This window comes from Marmota monax, unplaced genomic scaffold, assembly GCF_021218885.2.
Source record: "Marmota monax isolate L192 unplaced genomic scaffold, Marmota_monax_Labrador192_F-V1.1 WCK01_AAM20220418_F8-fsc00086, whole genome shotgun sequence".
NCBI classification, from domain to species: Eukaryota; Metazoa; Chordata; class Mammalia; order Rodentia; family Sciuridae; genus Marmota; species Marmota monax.
In genome coordinates this window covers 5,191,619-5,211,912 of record NW_026693086.1, presented here as the reverse complement: position 1 = coordinate 5,211,912, position 20,294 = coordinate 5,191,619, and the positions used below count along the sequence as shown (strand labels likewise).

Here is a 20,294-nt window from a genome sequence, read left to right as displayed (position 1 = left end):
TCTAAGCCTAGCTCCAAAATCTTTTTTTTTTTTTTTAAGAGAGACAGAGAACTTTTAATATTTACTTTTTAGTTTTCGGCGGACACAACATCTTTGTTTGTATGTGGTACTGAGGATCGAACCCGAGCCGCACGCATGCCAGGCGAGCGCGCCTACCGCTTGAGCCACATCCCCAGCCCCTAGATCCAAAATCTAACAACCATCAGCACCACGTGCGCACAGGCCCTAAGATTCTGATTCTGCTGTTCAAGGGTGAAGCCAGGGTATTTTGTATTTTAAGTCGTGCCGCCAGTAGGGGTGGACTCGGGAAGCAGCCTGGTAAGGTCTTAGCGCCGGCTCCTCAAGCTTGTTCCCGCCCCTGCATGGCGCGAAGACTCCTGGGAGTTGTAGTTTTTCCGGTGTAGTCGGTGCTTCCCGGAAGTGACGCAAGGCACCGCTTTTTTTCTCTCTCGACGTTTCCGCTGTTTCGCTTTGGCGGTGTGACCGACTCTGGATCTCAGCTGGTTGGTATTTCCTGCGCCTAGTGCTTCGAGGAAGGATACCGGGTCGGGGGACGGGCAGGGACCGTGAGGAGGGATCGGAGGTCTGGGGTATTGGTGGCTCGGACCCCTTCTCGTGGCCCGTGACTCTCCGGCTCTCCCTCAGGTCCGGCCGCGCCAGCCTTAGTCCCTCAGCGCCGTCGCCATGTCGCGGTTTTTCACCACCGGTTCGGACAGCGAGTCCGAGTCGTCCCTGTCCGGGGAGGAGCTCGTCACCAAACCTGTCGGGGGTAACTACGGCAAACAGTGAGTAGGAGAGGCTGCGCCGTGTGCCCCTCGGGGAGTGCGGATTGGACGGGCTGCGGAGAGCCCCCACTGAGCCCGGGGGATGGAGGCGGCGCCCGGGCGGGCGCGGCTTCGCGGGATGGTGTTTACCGCGCCGGGGCGGCGGGAGAAGCGCAGCTCTCCATCGTGGGGTGTTGTGAATTGTGGGAGTCCACCCCAGCGGTCGGAGGGGTGGAATCTCAGAGAAGACTCTTCCGGCTGGCGGGGTCAGTTGCATCAGCTTTTTGGTTGGCTTATAGGTCTCCAGACTGCGCCTCTCCGGTCCCTTTCCCATCACCCCCTGCTCCCCTTTACGTCAATCTGGTCTTAACCCAAAACCTCCAAATCCCGGCTTTTCTTACCCCCAAGAAATCCTCAGTGACCATTCGACTCAGAGACCCAAACCTTGAATGTTTAGTTAATGCCTGGGTGTCCTCTGATGTGCCTCTTGGTTCTGTAGCAGGTTTTTAAACATCTGTTATACTTCTGTCGTTTACCAACACTTAAATAGCCTTCCCCCATCTCTGCAAATATATTTTCTCAAACTATTGTCATTCCCTTTCCACTTCTCATTATTTCTGTTGTGTACCTGTTCTACTATTTAGTATGTACATGCCCAGGCACATGTGCGCACTAATGTGGATATGATTTCTTATCACTTCCACAAGTGGAAAGCCAGCATCACTTGTCATAAAATGGAAAACAATTGGAAAAATTAATAAAATAGAAAGAAAAGAATGGAGGCCCTCTTGCTGGCTGGGTACTGTGATCTGTGATCTGATCTCGTTAAACTAGTAGCCAGTTGCTGTATTCCCAGCAATACAGGCTGGGGCAGGAGGATCACAAGTTTGAGGCCAATCTAGGCAACTTAGTGAAGATACTGTTTGAAATTAAAAGGGGGGGGGGCTGTAGCTCAGTGGTACAGTGACATTGGGTTCAATCCACAATATCATGGAAAAGAAAACTACTGACAATAGAGGTGTTTAAGCCACTGAGAAGTTTTCCTTGCTGTTGTGTTTTATGGGATCTAGTTTAGGTACCAGCTCCTTGAAGCCTTTTCTTTTCAAGCCTTTTCTCTATCCTGTCTTCCCACCACACTGAGAATTCCCAGGGTGCTTTACTGCTAGGCTATATCCTCAGCCCTTTTTATTTATTATTTTGAGACAGGGACTGGATAAGTTGCTGAGACTGGCCTCTGCCTTGTAAATCTCCTGCCTCAGCCCCTCAAGTAGCTGAGATTAAAGATACGTGGTACCATGCCTGGCTCTTTCTTTCTTTTTTGGTACCAGCGATTGAACCCAGGGGTGCTTAACTACTAAGCTCCATCCCCAGCCCTATTTTGTGTTTTATTTTGAGACAGGGTCTCAGAAAGTTTCTTAGCCCCTAGCTAAATTGTTATGGCTGGTTTTAAACTCATGGTCTTCCTGCCTCAGCCTCCAGAGCTACTGGAATTACAGGCATTTGCCACCATGTCTGTCTTGCACAGTGTTTTCCAAGGTTTACCTTGTAGTATATAACAGTGCCTTGGTTCCACCTGCCGCCTCTGAGAAACGTAATAACTAGGAGTGGAGGTTGCTAGTAGTCTCTATTCCTTCTGAACAGGCCATTGTTACTGAGTGAGGATGAAGAAGATACCAAGAGAGTTGTCCGAAGTGCCAAGGACAAGAGGTGAGGCAGTGGGAAGTTTCTGGGAGCAGTGGGAAGTTTTTCCTGTGGTGGACATATCAAATGTGGAACTGGGCTCCTAATCCAGGTTTGAGGAGCTGACAAATCTTATCCGGACCATTCGTAATGCCATGAAGATTCGGGATGTCACCAAGTGCCTGGAAGAGTTTGAGCTCCTGGGAAAAGCATATGGGAAGGCCAAGAGTATTGTGGACAAGGAAGGTGTCCCTCGGTTCTACATCCGCATTCTGGCTGACCTGGAGGACTATCTTAATGAGGTGTGATGCATGTGGGTGAAGGGAAGCCAAAAAGCACACCTGGCTGTGCTAACCATCTGGCTTCCAGGATTCATTTCTTCCTTACTATATACAGTGTTCCTTGAACATAGAAAATGGGATAAAATAAGGGGAAAAAACGTTTTGGCCTTAGATTGTATTTATCTCTTACTCATGATTTTGTTCTTTTAGGGTGATATATGAAGGATTTAAAAAAAAAATTCATAGGCAAGGTACAGTGACACATGCCTATAATCCTAGCAGCTCAGGAGGTGGAGGCTGGAGGATTGCAGGTTCAAAGCCAGCCTCAGCGACTTAGCAAGGCTGTAAGCAACCTAATGAGACCTGTTTCAAAATAAAAGGGGCTGGGGATTAATTCAGTGATGAATGTCCTTGGGTTCAATCCCTGATACAAAAAATAATAATAATAAAAAATAAAAAGTTAATAGGAGTTAGGGATGTAATTCAGTGTTGTTCCTAAGTTCAATCCCCAGCACCAGAAAAAGAAAATGTGTAGTTGGTAAGTAGTGCAGGTGGTGTATAGGTAATGACCTTCAAAAAAGTGATGGTGGGTGGTGTACACCTGTAATCCCAGTGGCTTGGGAGGCTGAGACTGAGGCAGAAGAATGGCAAGTTCAAAGCCAGCCTCAGCAAGGGCAAGGCGCTAAGTAACTCAGTGAGACCCTGTCTCTAAATAATATACAAGATAGGGCTGGGGATGTTGCTCAGTGGTCAGGGTACCCCTGAGTTCAATCCCCAGTACCAAAAAAAAAAGTGGTGGTGGAACCTGAAGTTTAGTCAGTACTACTTAGTCTTAAATTACTGTTCTCCCTCTGTATCTCTTCTTTCATTTAGCTTTGGGAAGATAAAGAAGGGAAGAAGAAAATGAACAAGAATAATGCTAAGGCTCTGAGCACTTTGCGCCAGAAGATCCGAAAATACAACCGAGATTTTGAGTCTCATATCACAAACTACAAGCAGGTTAGGGATGCTAGAGGCAGACTTTTTTTTTTTTAAACTGAGATCATTGATCCCATAACTCCCTCAAAAGAGCATTAACAAGTGGGTATGAGACTGGAAAAGGAATTATGGGGGATGGGATGGGTTGTGGTTGGCAGGCATCCTTAGTTATCTCTCATTTTCCTTTGTCCAGAACCCTGAGCAATCTGCAGATGAGGATGCAGAGAAGAATGAGGAGGATTCAGAAGGTGAGAAAGCTTCAAGGCCCTTATTGCAAATGGTTAGGAGGTCCAAAGTTAGGGGTTCCTTTGTTTGGTTGGTTGCCCTTCAGTCTTACACTTCAACATTCTAAATTTTTTCTCCCTCCTTTCCTTCTAGGCTCATCAGATGAGGATGAGGATGAGGATGGAGTTAGTGCTGCAGCATTCTTGAAGAAGAAATCAGAAGCTCCTTCTGGGGAGAGTCGCAAGTTCCTCAAAAAGATGGATGTAAGAGCCAGGGTTAGATTAATGAGTGATTTGCCTGCCAGAGGTCATTTGGGTCCCTGGAAAGAAGAAAAGAACCATGGAACCCTGTGGTTGGGAGGGGTGGGATTTAGTCTAGTCTGATTTGAGAACCGGCTTCCTCTTAGATGAGGACACTGAGCTAACCGAAATCTGGGCCTGCCTCTGGCCCTGGGGAGTTGTGTGTCCTTGGGGCAAGTTGTAATGTCTGTAGGTCTTGGAGGTCCATTCCAGCTCCTGATAACCACTCTCCTTCTGCTTCTAAAATTCCCTTGAGACACAGGAGAGCAGAGAGACCAGTCTTCCTATCTTCTTGCTTATCTTTTTTTTTTCCCTCCCTTTAAGGATGAAGATGAGGACTCAGAAGATTCTGAAGATGATGAAGACTGGGACACAGGTTCCACATCCTCTGGTTCAGACTCAGAGGAGGAAGAAGGGAAACAAACAGCACTGGCCTCAAGATTCCTTAAAAAGTAAGGAAATAAATGGGACCTAGGGCTATGGTGGGAAGAATAGAAAGCCTTCAGTCATCTTGAAGGTTGTTGCTTCTTCCATATAGTCATTTTAGGAATGTTAAGTGCTCCTGTTTCACAGCAGGGCTCAGAAAGTCAAGTATATTAGTTGGCTAAGATCACAAAGCTAATGAGTCCTAAATATGGGATTTGAAGACTCCAGAGTCCTAATATTTAACCACCTTACTCATTGCATGTGGACTGGGTGCACATCTCACTTTGGCATCTATTAACTGTGATACTGAGCAAGATGTTTAGGGCCTAGATAAATTACTTAGGCTGGCCTTGAACTTGTGGTCTTTCTGCCTTAGCCTTCCTAGTTGCTGGGATGACAGGCACATGGGTCACCACACACATCTAGCTTTTTTTTTTTTTTTAAGGGTTTTTTGTTTGTTTTTTGTTCCAAGGATTGAGCCTGGGGTACTTAACTCCTGAGCCACATCCCCATTTTACTTTTTATTTTGAGATAGGATCTTGCTAAGTTGCTAAGGGCCTCACTAAGTTGGCTGGCTTTGAACTCATGATTTTCCTACCTCAGCCTCCCAAGTTGGGATTGTCGGTGTGCACCATTGTGCCCAGCTTATTTTAAGATTTTTAATAGCTTTATTGAGGTAACTAGTAACTACACATATTTAAAGTTAATTTGATAAATTGTCACAATTCTTGTATACCCATGAAGTCTTGCCACACTTGAAACAAATAATAACTACCATCTAAGAATTTCCTCATGCCCCTTTCTCAGCCTGTATGCTGCTACACCTACTCTCACCCTTTTCCCTGATTTTTTTTTTTTTTTTTTTTAAACAACTTGTTGCATAGCTGGTTAGGTTCAAGCAATACTTCTACCTCACCCTCCTGAGTAGCTGGGACTATAGGCATATACCACCATACCCAGCTTTGATTGGCTTTCTATCACTAATTTAGCCTTTTCTAGAGTCTTATATAAATGAAATCATATAGTATGTAATTTAGGGCATCAGTTGGTTTTATTTTGAGATTAATCCTGTTTCTGTTTTTCACCCCTTTGGAGCACTTCTATATTTTTCCCTCCTGTTCAGTTTGTTTCTCTCTGCTGGTTTGGGAATTAATACGTTATAGAGGTTACACTTGAGTTTTGTTTTTGTCTTTAACCTATGGAATTTTACTTGGAACATCTAACTGGAAAGAGGGAGAGGGTTGAAAACTAGTGGATTCAATGTTCTGAGGAAAGTTTTTGGAGAAATAATGTTGGAATTTTGGTTGTCACAGGGAATTTTGGGTGGTACTCGAAATTGAATCTAGGGCCTTGTGCTTGCCAGGCATGTGCTCTGCCACTGAGCCCCGCAGTCCATAGTGTTGTTGGGGTTTTTTGTTTTTTGTTTTTTTGTTTTTTTAATGTGCTGAGGATTGAACCCAGTACCTACCTCATGTGGGCCAGGCTAGCACTCTGTCACTGAGCCATAGTCCCAGTCCTCCCAAAGGTTTTCTGACATTGAGGAAATTTTTTTTTTCATTGTTAATGGACCTTTTATTATTTATATGCGGTGCTGAGAACCATACCCAGTTCCTCACACATGCTAGGCAAGTGGGCACTCTACCACTGAGCTACAACTCCAGCTCCAATTTATTTATTTTGCAATTTTCAAATTTTATTCTTTTCCTGGGCCAGTAATATATGGTGTGAGACTATCTTATTATGCTGGGCTGGGGTCAAAGCTCCACCATTAATCATGCGATCATGAGAGTAAATTAATACTCTACAGTTCACTGAATTGAAAATTGATTTTGATCAGTTGATATGGTGGTTTAAGTGTATTTGCAACTTAGAATAGTTGTAGTTTATGAAGTGTTGTAACCCCATCATAAGTCAAAGCATCTGTAGAGAGAGGAAAAGAACAAAGGGGAGAAACAAACCACAATAAATTTTGTTTGCACATTTTTCTGTATAAGCTCTCCTTGAGTCAGCCAATCAATGTTTATGGATTTTCTAGAAAATATGATGGGCTGTCTATAATGTCTGCCAGTATCCTTTTTCTGCATCTCCTTGTTAAAGCCAATCTGTATCTCTTCCCTGATTAGAATTTCTCAGCCTTTACCTTTTGATGGAAACAAGCTCATAAAGGAGTAGGTTTATCCTCCAGAATTTCAATCTCTTTTTAGTGTGGACTATGACTGGGGTAGCTTTAAAGCACCTGGATATTAGATCATAGCTTTGGATAGAAAATATGACAACTGTCAGATATTTTTAGAAATATTTTAGAACCCATATTTAATTTTCAAACAGGGTTAAAAGCCTATCTAGGAGAATGTCTTTTCAGAATCAGCTTAGTTAAGTTTAATCAAGTGGCTTTTTTCTTTCTTTATCTCCCTTAAAGAGTCAAGGTCATTGTGTTGAATAATAAGGTTTCAGCTCTCAGTCCTGCCTCAGCTTTAGCCTTGGCCTCCTGAGTAACTAGGACTACAGGCATATGCTAGTGGCTTGTGGCTTGTTTCTTAATTGAGTAAATATCTGTTTTTTCCAGAGTATTTATCCAGGAACTGTAAGATGTTGTTTATTGCACAGACTCTGTCTTTACTGTATTTGAGATAAATTTTGTTTGGTTAATTTTTAAGGAATATATTAGATTGGGGTTAAAAATCCTTAAAATTTGAAGCTTATTGTTTTAGAGGTAAATTACAGATTACACACTCAGGTTTCTGAATTTGTAGTTAGTACAAATTTTTAAGAATATACTGATAAAGGGTGTCTTGAATCCTTTTTGAGTTACACTGAACATGTATTCGTATGTGAACATAATGTCTGATTCATTATACTATCTTTTCTGTTTCCATTCTTCCTCCCTTTCCTTCATTCCCCTTTGTCTAATCCAAAGTATTTCTATTCTCCCACCCCCCTCCCTTATTGTGTGTTAGTGTCCACATATCAGAACTTTCAGCCTTTGGTTTTGGGGGATCACCTTATTTCACTTAGCATGATTGTCTGCAGTTCCATCCATTTACTGGCAGATACCATAATTTCATCCTTTTTTATGGCTGAGTAATGTATATATGCCACAATTTCTTTATGCATTCATCTGTTAGAAGGACAGTTGGATTGGTTCCAAAGCTTAGCTGTTGTTGAATTCAGCTGCTATAAACATTTATGGGGCTGTGTCACTATAGTATGCTGGTATTAAATCCTTTGAGTATATATCAAAGAGTGGGATAACTGGGTCAAATGGTGATTCCATTCTGAGTTTTCTGAGGAATCTCCATACTGCTTTCTAGAATTGTTACACCAATTTGCATTCCACCAGCAGTGTATGAGTGTATCTTTTCCACATTTTTGCCAACATTTATTGTTACTTGTATTTTTTTAAACTATTTATTTATTTTATGTGGTGCTGAGAATTGAACCCAATGCCTCACACATGCTATGCAAGCATTCCACCACTGAGCCACAACCCCAGCCTATTACTTTTATCTTGATAATTGCCATTCTGACTGGAGTGAAATGAAATCTCTGTAGTTTTAATTCACATTTCTCTAATTGGTGAGATGATGAACATTTTTTCATATATTTGACCAGTCATATTTCTTCTGTGAAGTGCCTATTCTGTTCCTTTGCCCATTTATTGATTGGGTTATTTGTGTTATTTTGGTGTTTTTTTAGTTCTTCATATATCCTAGAGATTAATGCTATATCTGAGATGCAGGTGGCAAAGATTTGAAGCGCTGATTTTAAAAATAGCATTAGCTCCTTTGATCCTCTTAGAGCTGTGGGGATAATGTGGACAAAGAGGTTTCAACTTAATGAACATATTTTGCATATTTACAAAACCTGTAAAGTGAATTTTTATTGTTAGGAAACAATGATATGGGGGAAATCCATAAGGGTTTGTTTTGTTTTTCAAGAGCTAAAGCATTAATCTTTTGGCAAAGGAAAATTTTAACACAAGTGGCATATTTATAAACTGCTTACTGGGCTGGGGTTGTAGCTCAGTGGTAGAATGCTTACCTAGCATGTGTGAGGCATTGGGTTCCATCCTCAGCACCACATAAATAAATAAGTAAATAAAGGTATTGTGTCCATCTAAAACTAAAAAAAAAAAAAAAAAAGTGTGTGTATATATATATATATTTTTTTTAAAAAGCGCTACTTACTGAAACATCCAAACTTTTAAATATTTTAACCTTGTCATATTTGGTTTATAGTTTGTTATGTACTAATTAAAAATCTAGAGATGGCTTAGGCAACATCAAGTGACATTTTGAGACAACCAATGATTTTTTTTTTTTTTTGTGGAGCATTTTTTGCATTGAAGTTTTTTTTCTTCTTAAATTTTTAAATTCAGACTTTAGATCAATCAATTTTTCATAAAATAAGCCAATATAACAGCAGAATATTTTTTCACCTTTTTTAATGTAAACTGACTGTCAGAGTCTGTTTTTATTGAAGAAGGAAAAAAAAAAGCTTAGCCTAGATAGAGCACCTATCAGAAAACAATAACTAAGGGCTGGGGTTGTAGCTCAGTGGTAGAGCGCTAGCCTAGCATGTGTGAGGCCCTGGGTTCAATCCTCAGCACCACATAAAAAAATTAAAGGCATTGTGTCCATATACAACTTAAAAAAATAATTAAAAAAATAACAAGTTGTTTATAATTTTTCTTTGTTTAAACATTGAAGATTAGCTTTGGAGCTAGATGGCAGGTTGTTTATGTCTATAACAGCCTGATCGACACCTTATTGGATCTGGCCATGCCCTCCCTACCCTTTATAATAGCATTTTAATTGGTGTAACATGGTGACATATTGGTGCGTAGTCCAGCAAATCAAATGTTCAGTGGTCCTGGCTTTGGTTCTGGTTGTGGTTGTCTCTGTTCTGCAGGTCACTGTTGTATAGCACAACTTGGATCCTTAGTGGAGGGAAAGAGGTAGTAGTTCATGGGAGGAGGAAGCTTCAGTGGTGTGAAGGGGATTGGTATTTCATCTTTTGTCTTCTGACAGGGCCCCCACCACAGAGGAGGACAAAAAGGCAGCTGAAAAGAAACGGGAGGACAAAGCCAAGAAGAAGCATGATAGGAAATCTAAGCGCCTGGATGAGGAGGAAGAAGACAATGAAGGAGGGGAGTGGGAAAGGGTCCGAGGTGGAGTGCCCCTCGTTAAGGTGAGGACTTTAGAATTAAAATGAACTGGGGAGCAATGCCCACCTGGTCAGAGTGGGGAAAAGCTTAAGGTAAAAGATTTCTGCAGACATGCATATGACAGGATATGTATTGGCCTAGGAGAAGCCAAAAATGTTTGCCAAGGGAACTGAGATCACCCATGCTGTTGTCATCAAGAAATTGAATGAGATTCTACAGGCAAGAGGCAAGAAGGGAACTGACCGGTAAGATTCATGGGCCTGGGCTATGGACTGTAGGATGAAGAAGCTCTTTTTCTACAACACAAGGCAGAGATTGGTGAGGAAATAGCTCTGTTTTGGTACTGTTTTTGCCACAAGTAAAATGGGAATAATATTCACCTTTAATTATTAGGTGACTGAAAAGAATTATGGGTATGAAACCATTTTATATCATCCCAGGGTTGTTAGCACTATTGCTGTTAGGAATATAAAGGAGAAGCAAGCATACAGATGAAAATAGGAGTATCATAAATGGCTGCCTTGCTTGTCTGAAGAGAGCATTCTATATGACAGGATGAGACCTTTTGATTTGTTTCCAAAGCCTCACTCAGTTCTGTACCCCTCCAGTGCTACCCAGATTGAACTGCTACAACTGCTGGTTCAGATTGCTTCTGAAAACAACCTGGGGGAGGGTGTCATCGTCAAGATCAAGTTCAATATCATTGCTTCTCTCTATGACTACAACCCCAACCTGGCCACATATATGAAGGTGAGGGCAACAAAGAGGACTATCTCAAAGCTGAATTGACTGGTCAGGGAAAGGTGCCTAGAGTTTTAAAAAAATCGGGGCCTATGGACACAATCTTACTAGTTGAAGGCTCTATGTAATCTTGGTGAAAGAGGCTGTTGGGAGACAGTTGCTTTTCCCATCCTCAGACCTCTGATTCTGCTGTCTGATCTCTTGGCAGCCGGAGATGTGGCAGAAATGCCTGGACTGCATTAATGAACTTATGGACATCTTGTTTGCAAATTCCAACATCTTTGTAGGAGAGAACATTTTGGAAGAAAGTGAGAACCTGCAAAATGTTGACCAGGTAAAGGGGAATTGGCAGGATAACTGGAGGTATATGTTTCTTTTGGGGAGGTTCAGTGGAGATGGAAGAAAGGCAAAATTTAGGGTAGAGATCTGGGCTAATTTATTTATTCCTCTTTTGCTTTCCTCTTCAGCCACTGCGTGTCCGTGGCTGTATCCTAACTCTGGTGGAACGAATGGATGAAGAATTTACCAAAATAATGCAAAATACTGATCCTCACTCCCAAGGTGAGCCTAAGTAAGCAGGTCTTTGTTGAGAGGGAAAGTGCAGGAAATATTGCTAACTTTTGGGTTTTGTAAGGATTGTAAATCAAAGCAAAAAGCCAGTCCTTTCCTACCCAGCATCACACTGAAGAACCTGTTGAGATGCTGGGCTCCACTCCCATAGTTTTGATTCATTTGTGGGTAGGAGGGCACAACAGGAATTGGATTTTCCTCCTGTTTCCAGGTGATATTCCTGGTTTGGGGACTTATATTTTGAGAACCATTGGGGCAGGGCATCTGTTTTTAATTGGCTTGTTTAGTATGGATCAGAAGCATTGGAAAGGGGAGGTGCAGGACAGTTTACTCAGTAAAAATACTAATATGCCCATTAAATCAAGGGTGTAGTGCTTACAAACAGGCCACCAAAAGTCTCCATGCATATGGAGCTTACTTTGGTACTAGAGAAAGGCAGTTGAACAAATAATACCAAAGTAATAAACAAGGTAATATTGAATCACATGAATTAAGACATTGTAATGGAACCCTGAGATTGAAAATGACTGGAAGGATGGCTGCTTTAAATGTAATTAAAGATCGTTGAGTAGGAACCATTTGAAATGAGGTCAGAGGAAGAATTAGAAGAGAGCACTGAGAGGAACAGAAAGTGAGCTTGGCACGTTTTAGGAATAAAAAGTGGTGTGGGCTCATCTAAGGCTAGGGGAGAATCATGATTCTATGCATTAGGGCAAGTGCCAGATTTCACAGGCCCTTGTTGGCCAAGGTTGGTAGTTGAGATTTTTTTCCTGAACCATGGGATAGCAACATTGTAGGTTCTGGGAGAGGATAGTGTTTCCAGGGCACGTTGAATACTTCCTGACAAATGGCAGAGAATAGATGAAGCTAACTGGATCGATTAGGGACAGGTGTTGGGAAAACTTGGATGCCTGACTGAGATGAGGGTGAATGCTTTTTCTGCTAGAATATGTGGAGCACCTGAAGGATGAGGCACAGGTATGTGCCATCATTGAGCGCGTGCAACGCTACCTGGAGGAGAAGGGCACCACCGAGGAAATCTGCCGCATCTACTTGAGGCGCATCCTTCACACCTATTACAAGTTCGATTATAAGGCTCATCAGCGGCAGCTTACCCCTCCTGAGGGCTCTTCAAAGGTGAGTACTTGACAGTTGTGCAAGGGAGAGAGGTGTGTTGGTTTGTGCTACTTAATCTATTAGGACTTGATGGCAAATCTATTCCCTAGGAACTTCTTTTGGTGGAGTAGTGAGGGAAATGAGGGATTAGAATAAAGCTGGGTAAAGTCTCATCTTCGATTACTAGAATTTGAGCCATTTAAAGCCTTTATGTTTGTCTCCATTAATGTCTCTCCTCCTCCTAGTCTGAGCAAGACCAGGCAGAAAATGAGGGTGAGGATTCAGCTGTGCTGATGGAGAGGCTCTGCAAATACATCTATGCCAAGGACCGCACAGACCGGATCCGTACATGCGCCATCCTCTGCCATATCTACCACCATGCTCTGCACTCCCGCTGGTATCAGGCCCGGGACCTCATGCTTATGAGCCACCTACAAGACAATATTCAGCATGCAGATCCACCAGTGCAGGTAGGCTGAGGAGGCATCTGACCCTAGTGGTGAAGAAGAGCCCAGGCTTCTGTCCTCTGGACAAATTGGTTTAACCAGTAAAGCCACTCTTTATTGCAGATCTAAGGAAATGCTTGGTCTTTTCTCAATGCCAGTATTCTTTGACCCTCCTCCATGTTGACCCATATTTTATATTGTCCCAATTACATTAAAGTCTTTTGGAGTAGAGACAGCTGTGAATTTAACGACATTCATATTGTTTTTTTCTGGTCCAGAACATTAGATTATCTCACGTAGAAAGGTTTTAAAAAAAAAAAAAACTAGGGGGGAAGACCCAAATGCAATGTCATGTATTGGGACACTATCTAACAATAGAACATCTAATTTTGCATATATTGGTATTATGAGGGCTTCTTCATATGGAGGAATTGCCAGAGCTGTGTCCAAGGTATAGATCCTGTTAAATGTGTGTTTAAGATAATTGAAAAATATCTATAGAACATTTGGTGTCTGGTGATGGTGGTTTTTAAACAACACTTATTTGTTTTTTTTATATCTTCTGTGAAATGTCTGGTCAACTCTTCTGCCCCTGCTTTTTGTTTATTCGTTTGTTTGGGTAGTGGGGATTGAACCCAAGGGTACTTTACCACTGATCCACATCCCCAGCCCTTTTTATATATTTTGGCTCAAGGTTTGCACGTAGTGAGATTGAGATTTTTTCCTTCACACAAACCTAGTTGTGCCAACATCATTTGAAGTAAATACATTCCTTGTTGTGTTGCCTTGGCACTTTTTGAAAAACCACATAACTCTGCAGGGATAGGGTGTTCCTGGACTCTGTTCCATCCATTCATTCATCTTTTTGTATGTCCTTGTGCCACTCCCACACTGTCTCGATTGCTGAGCCTTTGTATGGTAGTTGGTCTTAAACTCAAGGCGGTATGAGTCCTCCAACTTCTTTTTCAAGATTGCTTTGGATAGTCTAGGTCCTTTGCTTTTCCACATAAATTTTAGAATCAGTCTGCCTACAAAAAGACTGCTGGGATTATATTGAATCTATAAATTAATTAATATCTCAATAATATTTAACCTTTCAATCCTGTACATTATATCTCTTAATTTCTTACTTAGTTTTTCTCTGTGGTGGTTTAATTTTTTGTGTAGATTGTTCCTAAATATATTTTATGATTTTTATGCTATTTTAAATGCAGTTATTTTCACCTTACAATTATTAACTCCTAGTATTTAAAATACAATTAATTTTTGTATACTGGCTTTATATCTTGCCATTTTGTAAATCTATTCTAGTTATTTTAAAGATTACTTTCTAGTTATATGATCATATACTTTGTAAGTATAGTTTTATTACTACAGATGGTCCCTGATTTAATGATTTGACTTAGAGTTTTTCAGCTGATGATGGTGCTACAGAAGTGATATGTACTCAGTAGAAACCATACTTCAGATTTTGAATTATAATCTTTTCCTAGGCTAGCAGTATATATATATATTTTTATTTATCTTACATTGCATTAATTAAAGTCTCTTAAGACAATACTGAATGAAAGTAGTGTGAGCGTAATCAGCTTGCCTTGTTTTCAAGTGAGCTGGGAAGCAGTCAGCTTTCACTTATAAGGATGACAGTTTTTATAGATACCTTTTCCCAGGTTCAAGTTCTCTTTTGCCCTTATTTAGCTGAAAATTTTTGTCATAACTAAATCTTGGAATTTTGTCAGGTTCCTTCTGCATCCATCGAAATTATATACTCTTCTTTATTCTGCTCATGAATTGAATGACCATGATTGTGGGGGCAAGAGCATGGAGTACTGCGTATGTGGCTATATTAAGGGTGTCTGAGTAGCAAATCACTCCCCCGTGCTACGCGTGTGAGCAGCAAACCGCTTATCCCATAGGCAGTCCTGGGTGTAAGGCTATGTGTTGCAAGTCCCTGCACTTGCTCCGTGGCCCACTCCTCGATTGGTTGCTGCAAAGACAGTTGGCCAGAAATTGTATTGGTGGCTGCTTATAATCTGCTTAGCTACTGCCTGAATATATATACATGGTAACCGTGTAATAAAATCAGACCTGCTTCCTGCTTGGTCTCCGGAGGTCTTGATTAGCGACTCACAGCCACACTTTCCTCTACCCTGTTTTGTGGCCCATGCACATAATTTCAGATTTTTGGTGAGGGGTACTGGGAATTGAATTGGTGAACTCAGCCTTAGAGCCACATCGCCAGCCCTATTTTGTAATTTATTTAGGGTCTCACTGAGTTGCTTAGTGTCTCACTTTTGCTAAGTCTGGCTTTGAACTTGAGGTCCTCCAGCCTCAGCCTCCTGAGCCACTGGAATTATAAGTGTGCACCACCGCACCCAGCATAATTTCAGATTTTTATTTTTATTTTTATCTTTTAATTTTTTTTTTTTTTTTTAGTATTTAATGTGGTGCTGAGGATTAAACCCAGGGCCTTGCATGTGCTAGGCGAGCTACCACTGAACCACAACTACAGCCCATGATTTCAGATTTTTTTTTTTAAAGAGAGAGAATTTTTAATATTTATATTTTTAGTTTTCGGCGGACACAACATCTTTGTTTGTATGTGGTGCTGAGGATCGAACCCGGGCTACACACATGCCAGCAGAGCGTGCTACCGCTTGAGCCACATCCCCAGCCCAGAGATTTTTATACTAACCTTTGATTCCTGAGACCTAGCCTGTTTAGTCCTGATATATTATCTTTTGTATATTGCTAAATTTTATTTGCAGTTTTGTTTTTTTTATGCCAGGGATTGAATTTTGTAAGCACTCTCTCACTAAATTGTACTCAGGCTCCTGTTTGCTCATACTAGTTCCTTTTTTTTGTTTTTTCTTTTTTATAATGTTATTATATTATTATGCCCTTATTTTATTTTTTTGTAGTACTGAGGATCAAATGCAGTGCCTCACACATGCTAGGCATGCATTCTACTGCTGTGCTACAGCCTCAGCCTGCTAATATTTCTTACAGCTGTTTGCATCAGTGTTTTATGACTTGTGTGTTGATCCCCCCTACATTTTTTTTGTTTGGGTTTTTTTTGTTTGTTTTGTTGTTGTTTTTGTAATAGGGATTGAACCCAGGCATGCTACTTAACCACTAAGCCACATCTGCAACCCTTTTAGAGACAGGGTCTCACTGAGTTGCTTAGGGCCTTGCTAAATTGCTGAGACTGGCTTTAAATTTGCAGTCCTCCTACCTCAGCCTCCTGAACTGTAGGGATTATAGGTGGACCTAGCTATAATTGTTAATGAAGATTTAGTCTTTCTGGGCACAGTGGCACATGCCGGTAACCCCAGCTGCTTGGGAGGCTGAGGCAGGAGGTTTACAAGTTCAAAGCCAGCCTCAGGAGGGCCATGCGCAACTTAGGGAGACCTTGCCTCAAAATGAAAAATGTCCTTGGATTCATTCTCTTGGTCCCCCACCCCATCTCCGCCAAAAAAATCATTAACATGAAGTGGTGGGTGTAGGGACGCATGCTTGTAATCCTCCTACTTGGTGGGCTAAGGCAGAAGGATCACAAATTTGAGGTCAACCTCAACATTTTAGCAAGACTTTGTGTCAAAGTAAAAAGCCAGAGGAGGGGAGGTATCGCTTAGTTGTCGAGCACTCCTGGGTTCAATCTCCAGTACTGCAAAAAGGAACAAAGAAAAGCAAGCCACCATTACCACACAAACTCCTTTTTTACTCCCTTCTCCTATTTTATTTTTCTGTAACATTAGTCATTTTCATCATGTAGTTATTTTGTTCTATATCCACAGGCCATGCCCTCGTACTCAGCATATAGTAGATGCTTTAAATTTTTTGACTAAATGAACAACTTGCCTGTGGCCGACACCTGACTGCATTACTCTGTTCCCCCAGATCCTGTACAACCGCACCATGGTACAGCTCGGCATCTGTGCCTTCCGCCAAGGCCTGACCAAGGATGCACACAATGCACTGCTGGATATCCAGTCCAGTGGCCGGGCCAAGGAACTTCTGGGCCAGGGTCTACTGCTGCGCAGCCTACAAGAGCGCAACCAGGAGCAGGAGAAGGTGGAGCGGCGCCGGCAGGTCCCCTTTCACCTGCACATTAACCTGGAGCTGCTGGAGTGTGTGTATCTGGTGTCTGCCATGCTCCTGGAGATCCCCTACATGGCTGCCCATGAGAGCGATGCTCGACGCCGCATGATCAGCAAGCAGTTCCATCACCAGCTGCGGGTGGGCGAGCGACAGCCCTTGCTGGGTGAGTGTGGACTTCTGTAGTGCAGTATACTTCCTTTGCTGTTTGGTTATGATTAAGTATTAAGAGAAGTTAAGGAGAGTAACTCTCCCACTCAGTGATTCCATTTGGTTTAATGGTACTTTCTCTAGCACTATTCTGAATGTTTTACAAATGAAAATTTGTTTCATCTGTTTTAGAAATGGCACTGTGATACAGATTCCCTTGTTTACCTCTTTTTCCTGATGTAGAAACTGAGGCACAGAGAAGTTAAAGTGACTTGCATAACTTTTAACCTTCCCCCTGCCTTCATTTACAGTGACTCCTTTGATTACTTGTGTGTATATGCCTGCACGCACACAAAGTGCTAGGTATCAAACCCAGAGCCTTAGTGCTAGACAAGCACTTTACCACTGAGCTACATCCTCAGTCTTTGCTCTGATCACTTTTGCTGATCATGCAAGGCCTGAATGAGTTGTGATTCAGTGGGGAGGGAATTGAACTGTGCCCTTCCCACCTACGCAGTTGGTGAATGGAAGGGCTTGAGTGGGCCAAACTCACTATCCATGGCTATATCCCCTTACACCGATGTCTTCTACTGGTCCTGCGAATGACATCCTACGTGCAATGCTAAGGCAAATTTGGTTTGACTTACATAGTGATGTCTTATTTGATGGAAAATTTTCCATTGAAAATCTGAATTTCTCACACCTTAGGTGGATCTGGCAACCCTGGGGCTGCCTTCCCATGGAGCTAGTCTTGGCAAGAGCTAAAGTTGAAGCTGTAGGGAAGGATTTTCTGGCTTACGCAGTCCCTGCCTCTGTCTGTTACTCAGGATGTGTCAAAAAGCAGTTTCTAGGGCTGGGGTTGTGGCTCAGTGGTAGAGCACTTGCTTAGCACTTGTGAGGCACTGGGTTCAATCCTCAGCACCACATAAAAATAAAGTTATTAAAAAAAATGTTTTTATTTCAGCACTGCACTCTTGCTTGTAGAAAGATATTCCCAGAGCCTCTAAATTTGCCTTTGCGACAGTGTAACAATAGACTAGTCTAAGGTGTGTATTTTTTCTTACACTTAGTTCTTTTCGTATATTATTTGGTCCTGATCAGTGTAATACATTTGAACTTGCTGTGCCTATTCTGGTATCTTCCACGATAATTTCCAGTCTTGGCACTTCTGTACTTTGTTTATCCTGAATTCCAGTTAATTTTGTTTGTTGTGTTCCTGGCTTATCTCTCAAGAAAGTATTTGGGGACCTGAATTCATAATCAGCACATCAAGCCTGGGATTTCACAGAGATGATTAAACTGAGGCTGAATTTTGTTGGTACTGAGGATTTAAGCCAGTGGTGCTTTACCCTGAGCCACATCCCCAGCACTTTTTATTTTTATTTTGAAACAAGGTCTTGCTAAGTTGCTTAGAGCCTTCCTAAATTGCTGAGGCGATCGATCATTCTTCCTCAGCTGTTTGGTTATGAGTTATGTCTTGAGTATGCAGGTGTGTGCCACCACATCTGGCCTGAGGCTGAATTTTTTAAAAGCAAATAAATGAGCCACTTTCAATAAAAATAACCTAGTCTGTTCAGACTTTTAGTCCTAAACCCACCCTAGTCATTAAAGGTCTGTATGGATATGGCAAAAAGACAAAAGTGATAAAAGAATGATTGCTTGTGTCCAAATCTAAGAAAACATATTCAGATATCAAGTGACATGTACAGTCCGTTGCTTTTCAGTGAAACTGGGAGGGAATCTGCTCTAGTTGTTTGCCCTTCTGGCATATGTTCCTTCCTTCCTGAGCAGTGCTCATGGGGACAGGAGCCTGTGTCCCGAGTATGTCTAGGTCCTGCCTTATTCCCAACTTTCAGGTCCCCCTGAGTCCATGAGGGAACATGTGGTTGCTGCCTCCAAGGCCATGAAGATGGGTGACTGGAAGACCTGCCACAGCTTCATTATTAATGAGAAAATGAATGGGAAAGTGTGGGACCTGTTCCCTGAGGCTGACAAAGTTCGCACCATGCTGGTTAGGTGAGTGCAGAAGGAGGTTGTGGTAGGTGGGAAAGGAAAGACTGACTGGTCTCCTTCCCTAAGAACCTCCTCCTTTTCTGCCCTCTTCCCATAGGAAGATCCAGGAAGAGTCCCTGAGGACCTACCTCTTCACCTACAGCAGTGTCTATGATTCCATCAGGTAGGATGGGCTCTGGGACTGCAGAGAGGCCCCCGCTTTGTAGTCCCGGAACTGGCTGCCCCACTCTCTGCTTTGCTTTCCTTCTCCCCAGCATGGAGACACTGTCAGACATGTTTGAGCTGGATCTTCCCACTGTGCACTCCATCATCAGCAAGATGATCATTAATGAGGAGTTAATGGTAAGGGCCAGGTAATGGTAATGGCAGGTGGGAGAGAGCAGGCTGGACAGGTCTTATTGGTGTCACATCGCTTGCCTTCAACAGGCCTCCCTAGACCAGCCAACACAGACAGTGGTGATGCACCGCACTGAGCCCACTGCCCAACAGAACTTGGCTTTACAACTGGCTGAGAAACTGGGCAGCCTGGTGGAGAATAATGAACGGGTGTTTGACCACAAGCAAGGTACTTATGGCGGCTACTTCCGAGGTGAGTGGTTCCAGTCCCCTGTCCTCTCTCAGTACCCCAGCCCTCTACTGCCTTTCCCCTGTGCTCATGCCTTCCCCTTTCTTCCCACCTCTTTCCTGCAGACCAGAAGGATGGCTACCGCAAAAACGAGGGCTACATGCGCCGGGGTGGCTACCGCCAGCAGCAGTCTCAGACCACCTACTGAGCTCTCCGTGTCTGTCTCGATGATCTAGACCATTCAGACTTTTAGTCCTAAACCCACCCCGATCATTAAAGGTCTGTTTTAAGTTGTTACAGTTCTTAATTTTCTGCATGTTGTCACAGGTGTGTGTTGGTCTCATTCATTTGCTAATTAGATTTCTAAATTAACCACATGACAGGAACAAGGCTTGGGATACAGGATGAATTGGATGTACCCCTGACTTCAAAGAATCTAGTACGCGTTGATATTTAATGGGAAATTGTAGTGATGTGATAAGTTACAGCAGTGGAATTAAAAAAGGTGGGTGTGATGAACAGAATGTGACTACGGGGCATAACATTAGGGATGGCATAGTGGAGGTAGTAGAGACTGCTGAACCTTGAAGGGTGAGTGGTGGTTCATGAGGCAAGGAGAAAAGATAGTTAATCTAGGTAAGTGTGAAGAGTGGTTTTTGAAACAGTGTAGATCAGCTATTACCTGTTATAACAGGATGGGGACCATAATTAAGAGTAAGCATAATTTTTATAAAAGTATTGGTCTGCAGTAGATTGGAAACTTTTAAAAAATTAT

The 20,294-nt window shown here is 42.3% G+C and overlaps 1 protein-coding gene across 2 annotated transcripts; it reads left to right on the top strand.

Annotated features, from left to right (window-relative positions):
• The first annotated feature begins 396 nt into the window (after positions 1-396).
• Positions 397-19,816, top strand: LOC124099518 (eukaryotic translation initiation factor 3 subunit C). Of its 2 annotated transcripts, none has more exons than XM_046454655.2 (21): positions 397-503; positions 646-785; positions 2,406-2,471; positions 2,557-2,746; positions 3,599-3,724; positions 3,897-3,951; positions 4,082-4,191; positions 4,552-4,679; positions 9,684-9,843; positions 9,965-10,065; positions 10,429-10,570; positions 10,770-10,895; positions 11,029-11,122; positions 12,078-12,268; positions 12,493-12,717; positions 16,594-16,957; positions 18,798-18,957; positions 19,052-19,117; positions 19,209-19,296; positions 19,381-19,543; positions 19,645-19,816. In XM_046454655.2, the coding sequence occupies exons 2-21, from the start codon at positions 685-687 to the stop codon at positions 19,725-19,727; spliced, it is 2,739 nt and encodes a 912-aa protein (XP_046310611.1). In that variant the 5' UTR covers positions 397-503; positions 646-684; the 3' UTR covers positions 19,728-19,816. The 2 variants fall into 2 exon arrangements, with proteins under 2 accessions (XP_046310611.1, XP_046310610.1); XM_046454654.2 differs by having other exon boundaries at positions 9,962-10,065.
• Positions 19,817-20,294: the final 478 nt, after the last annotated feature.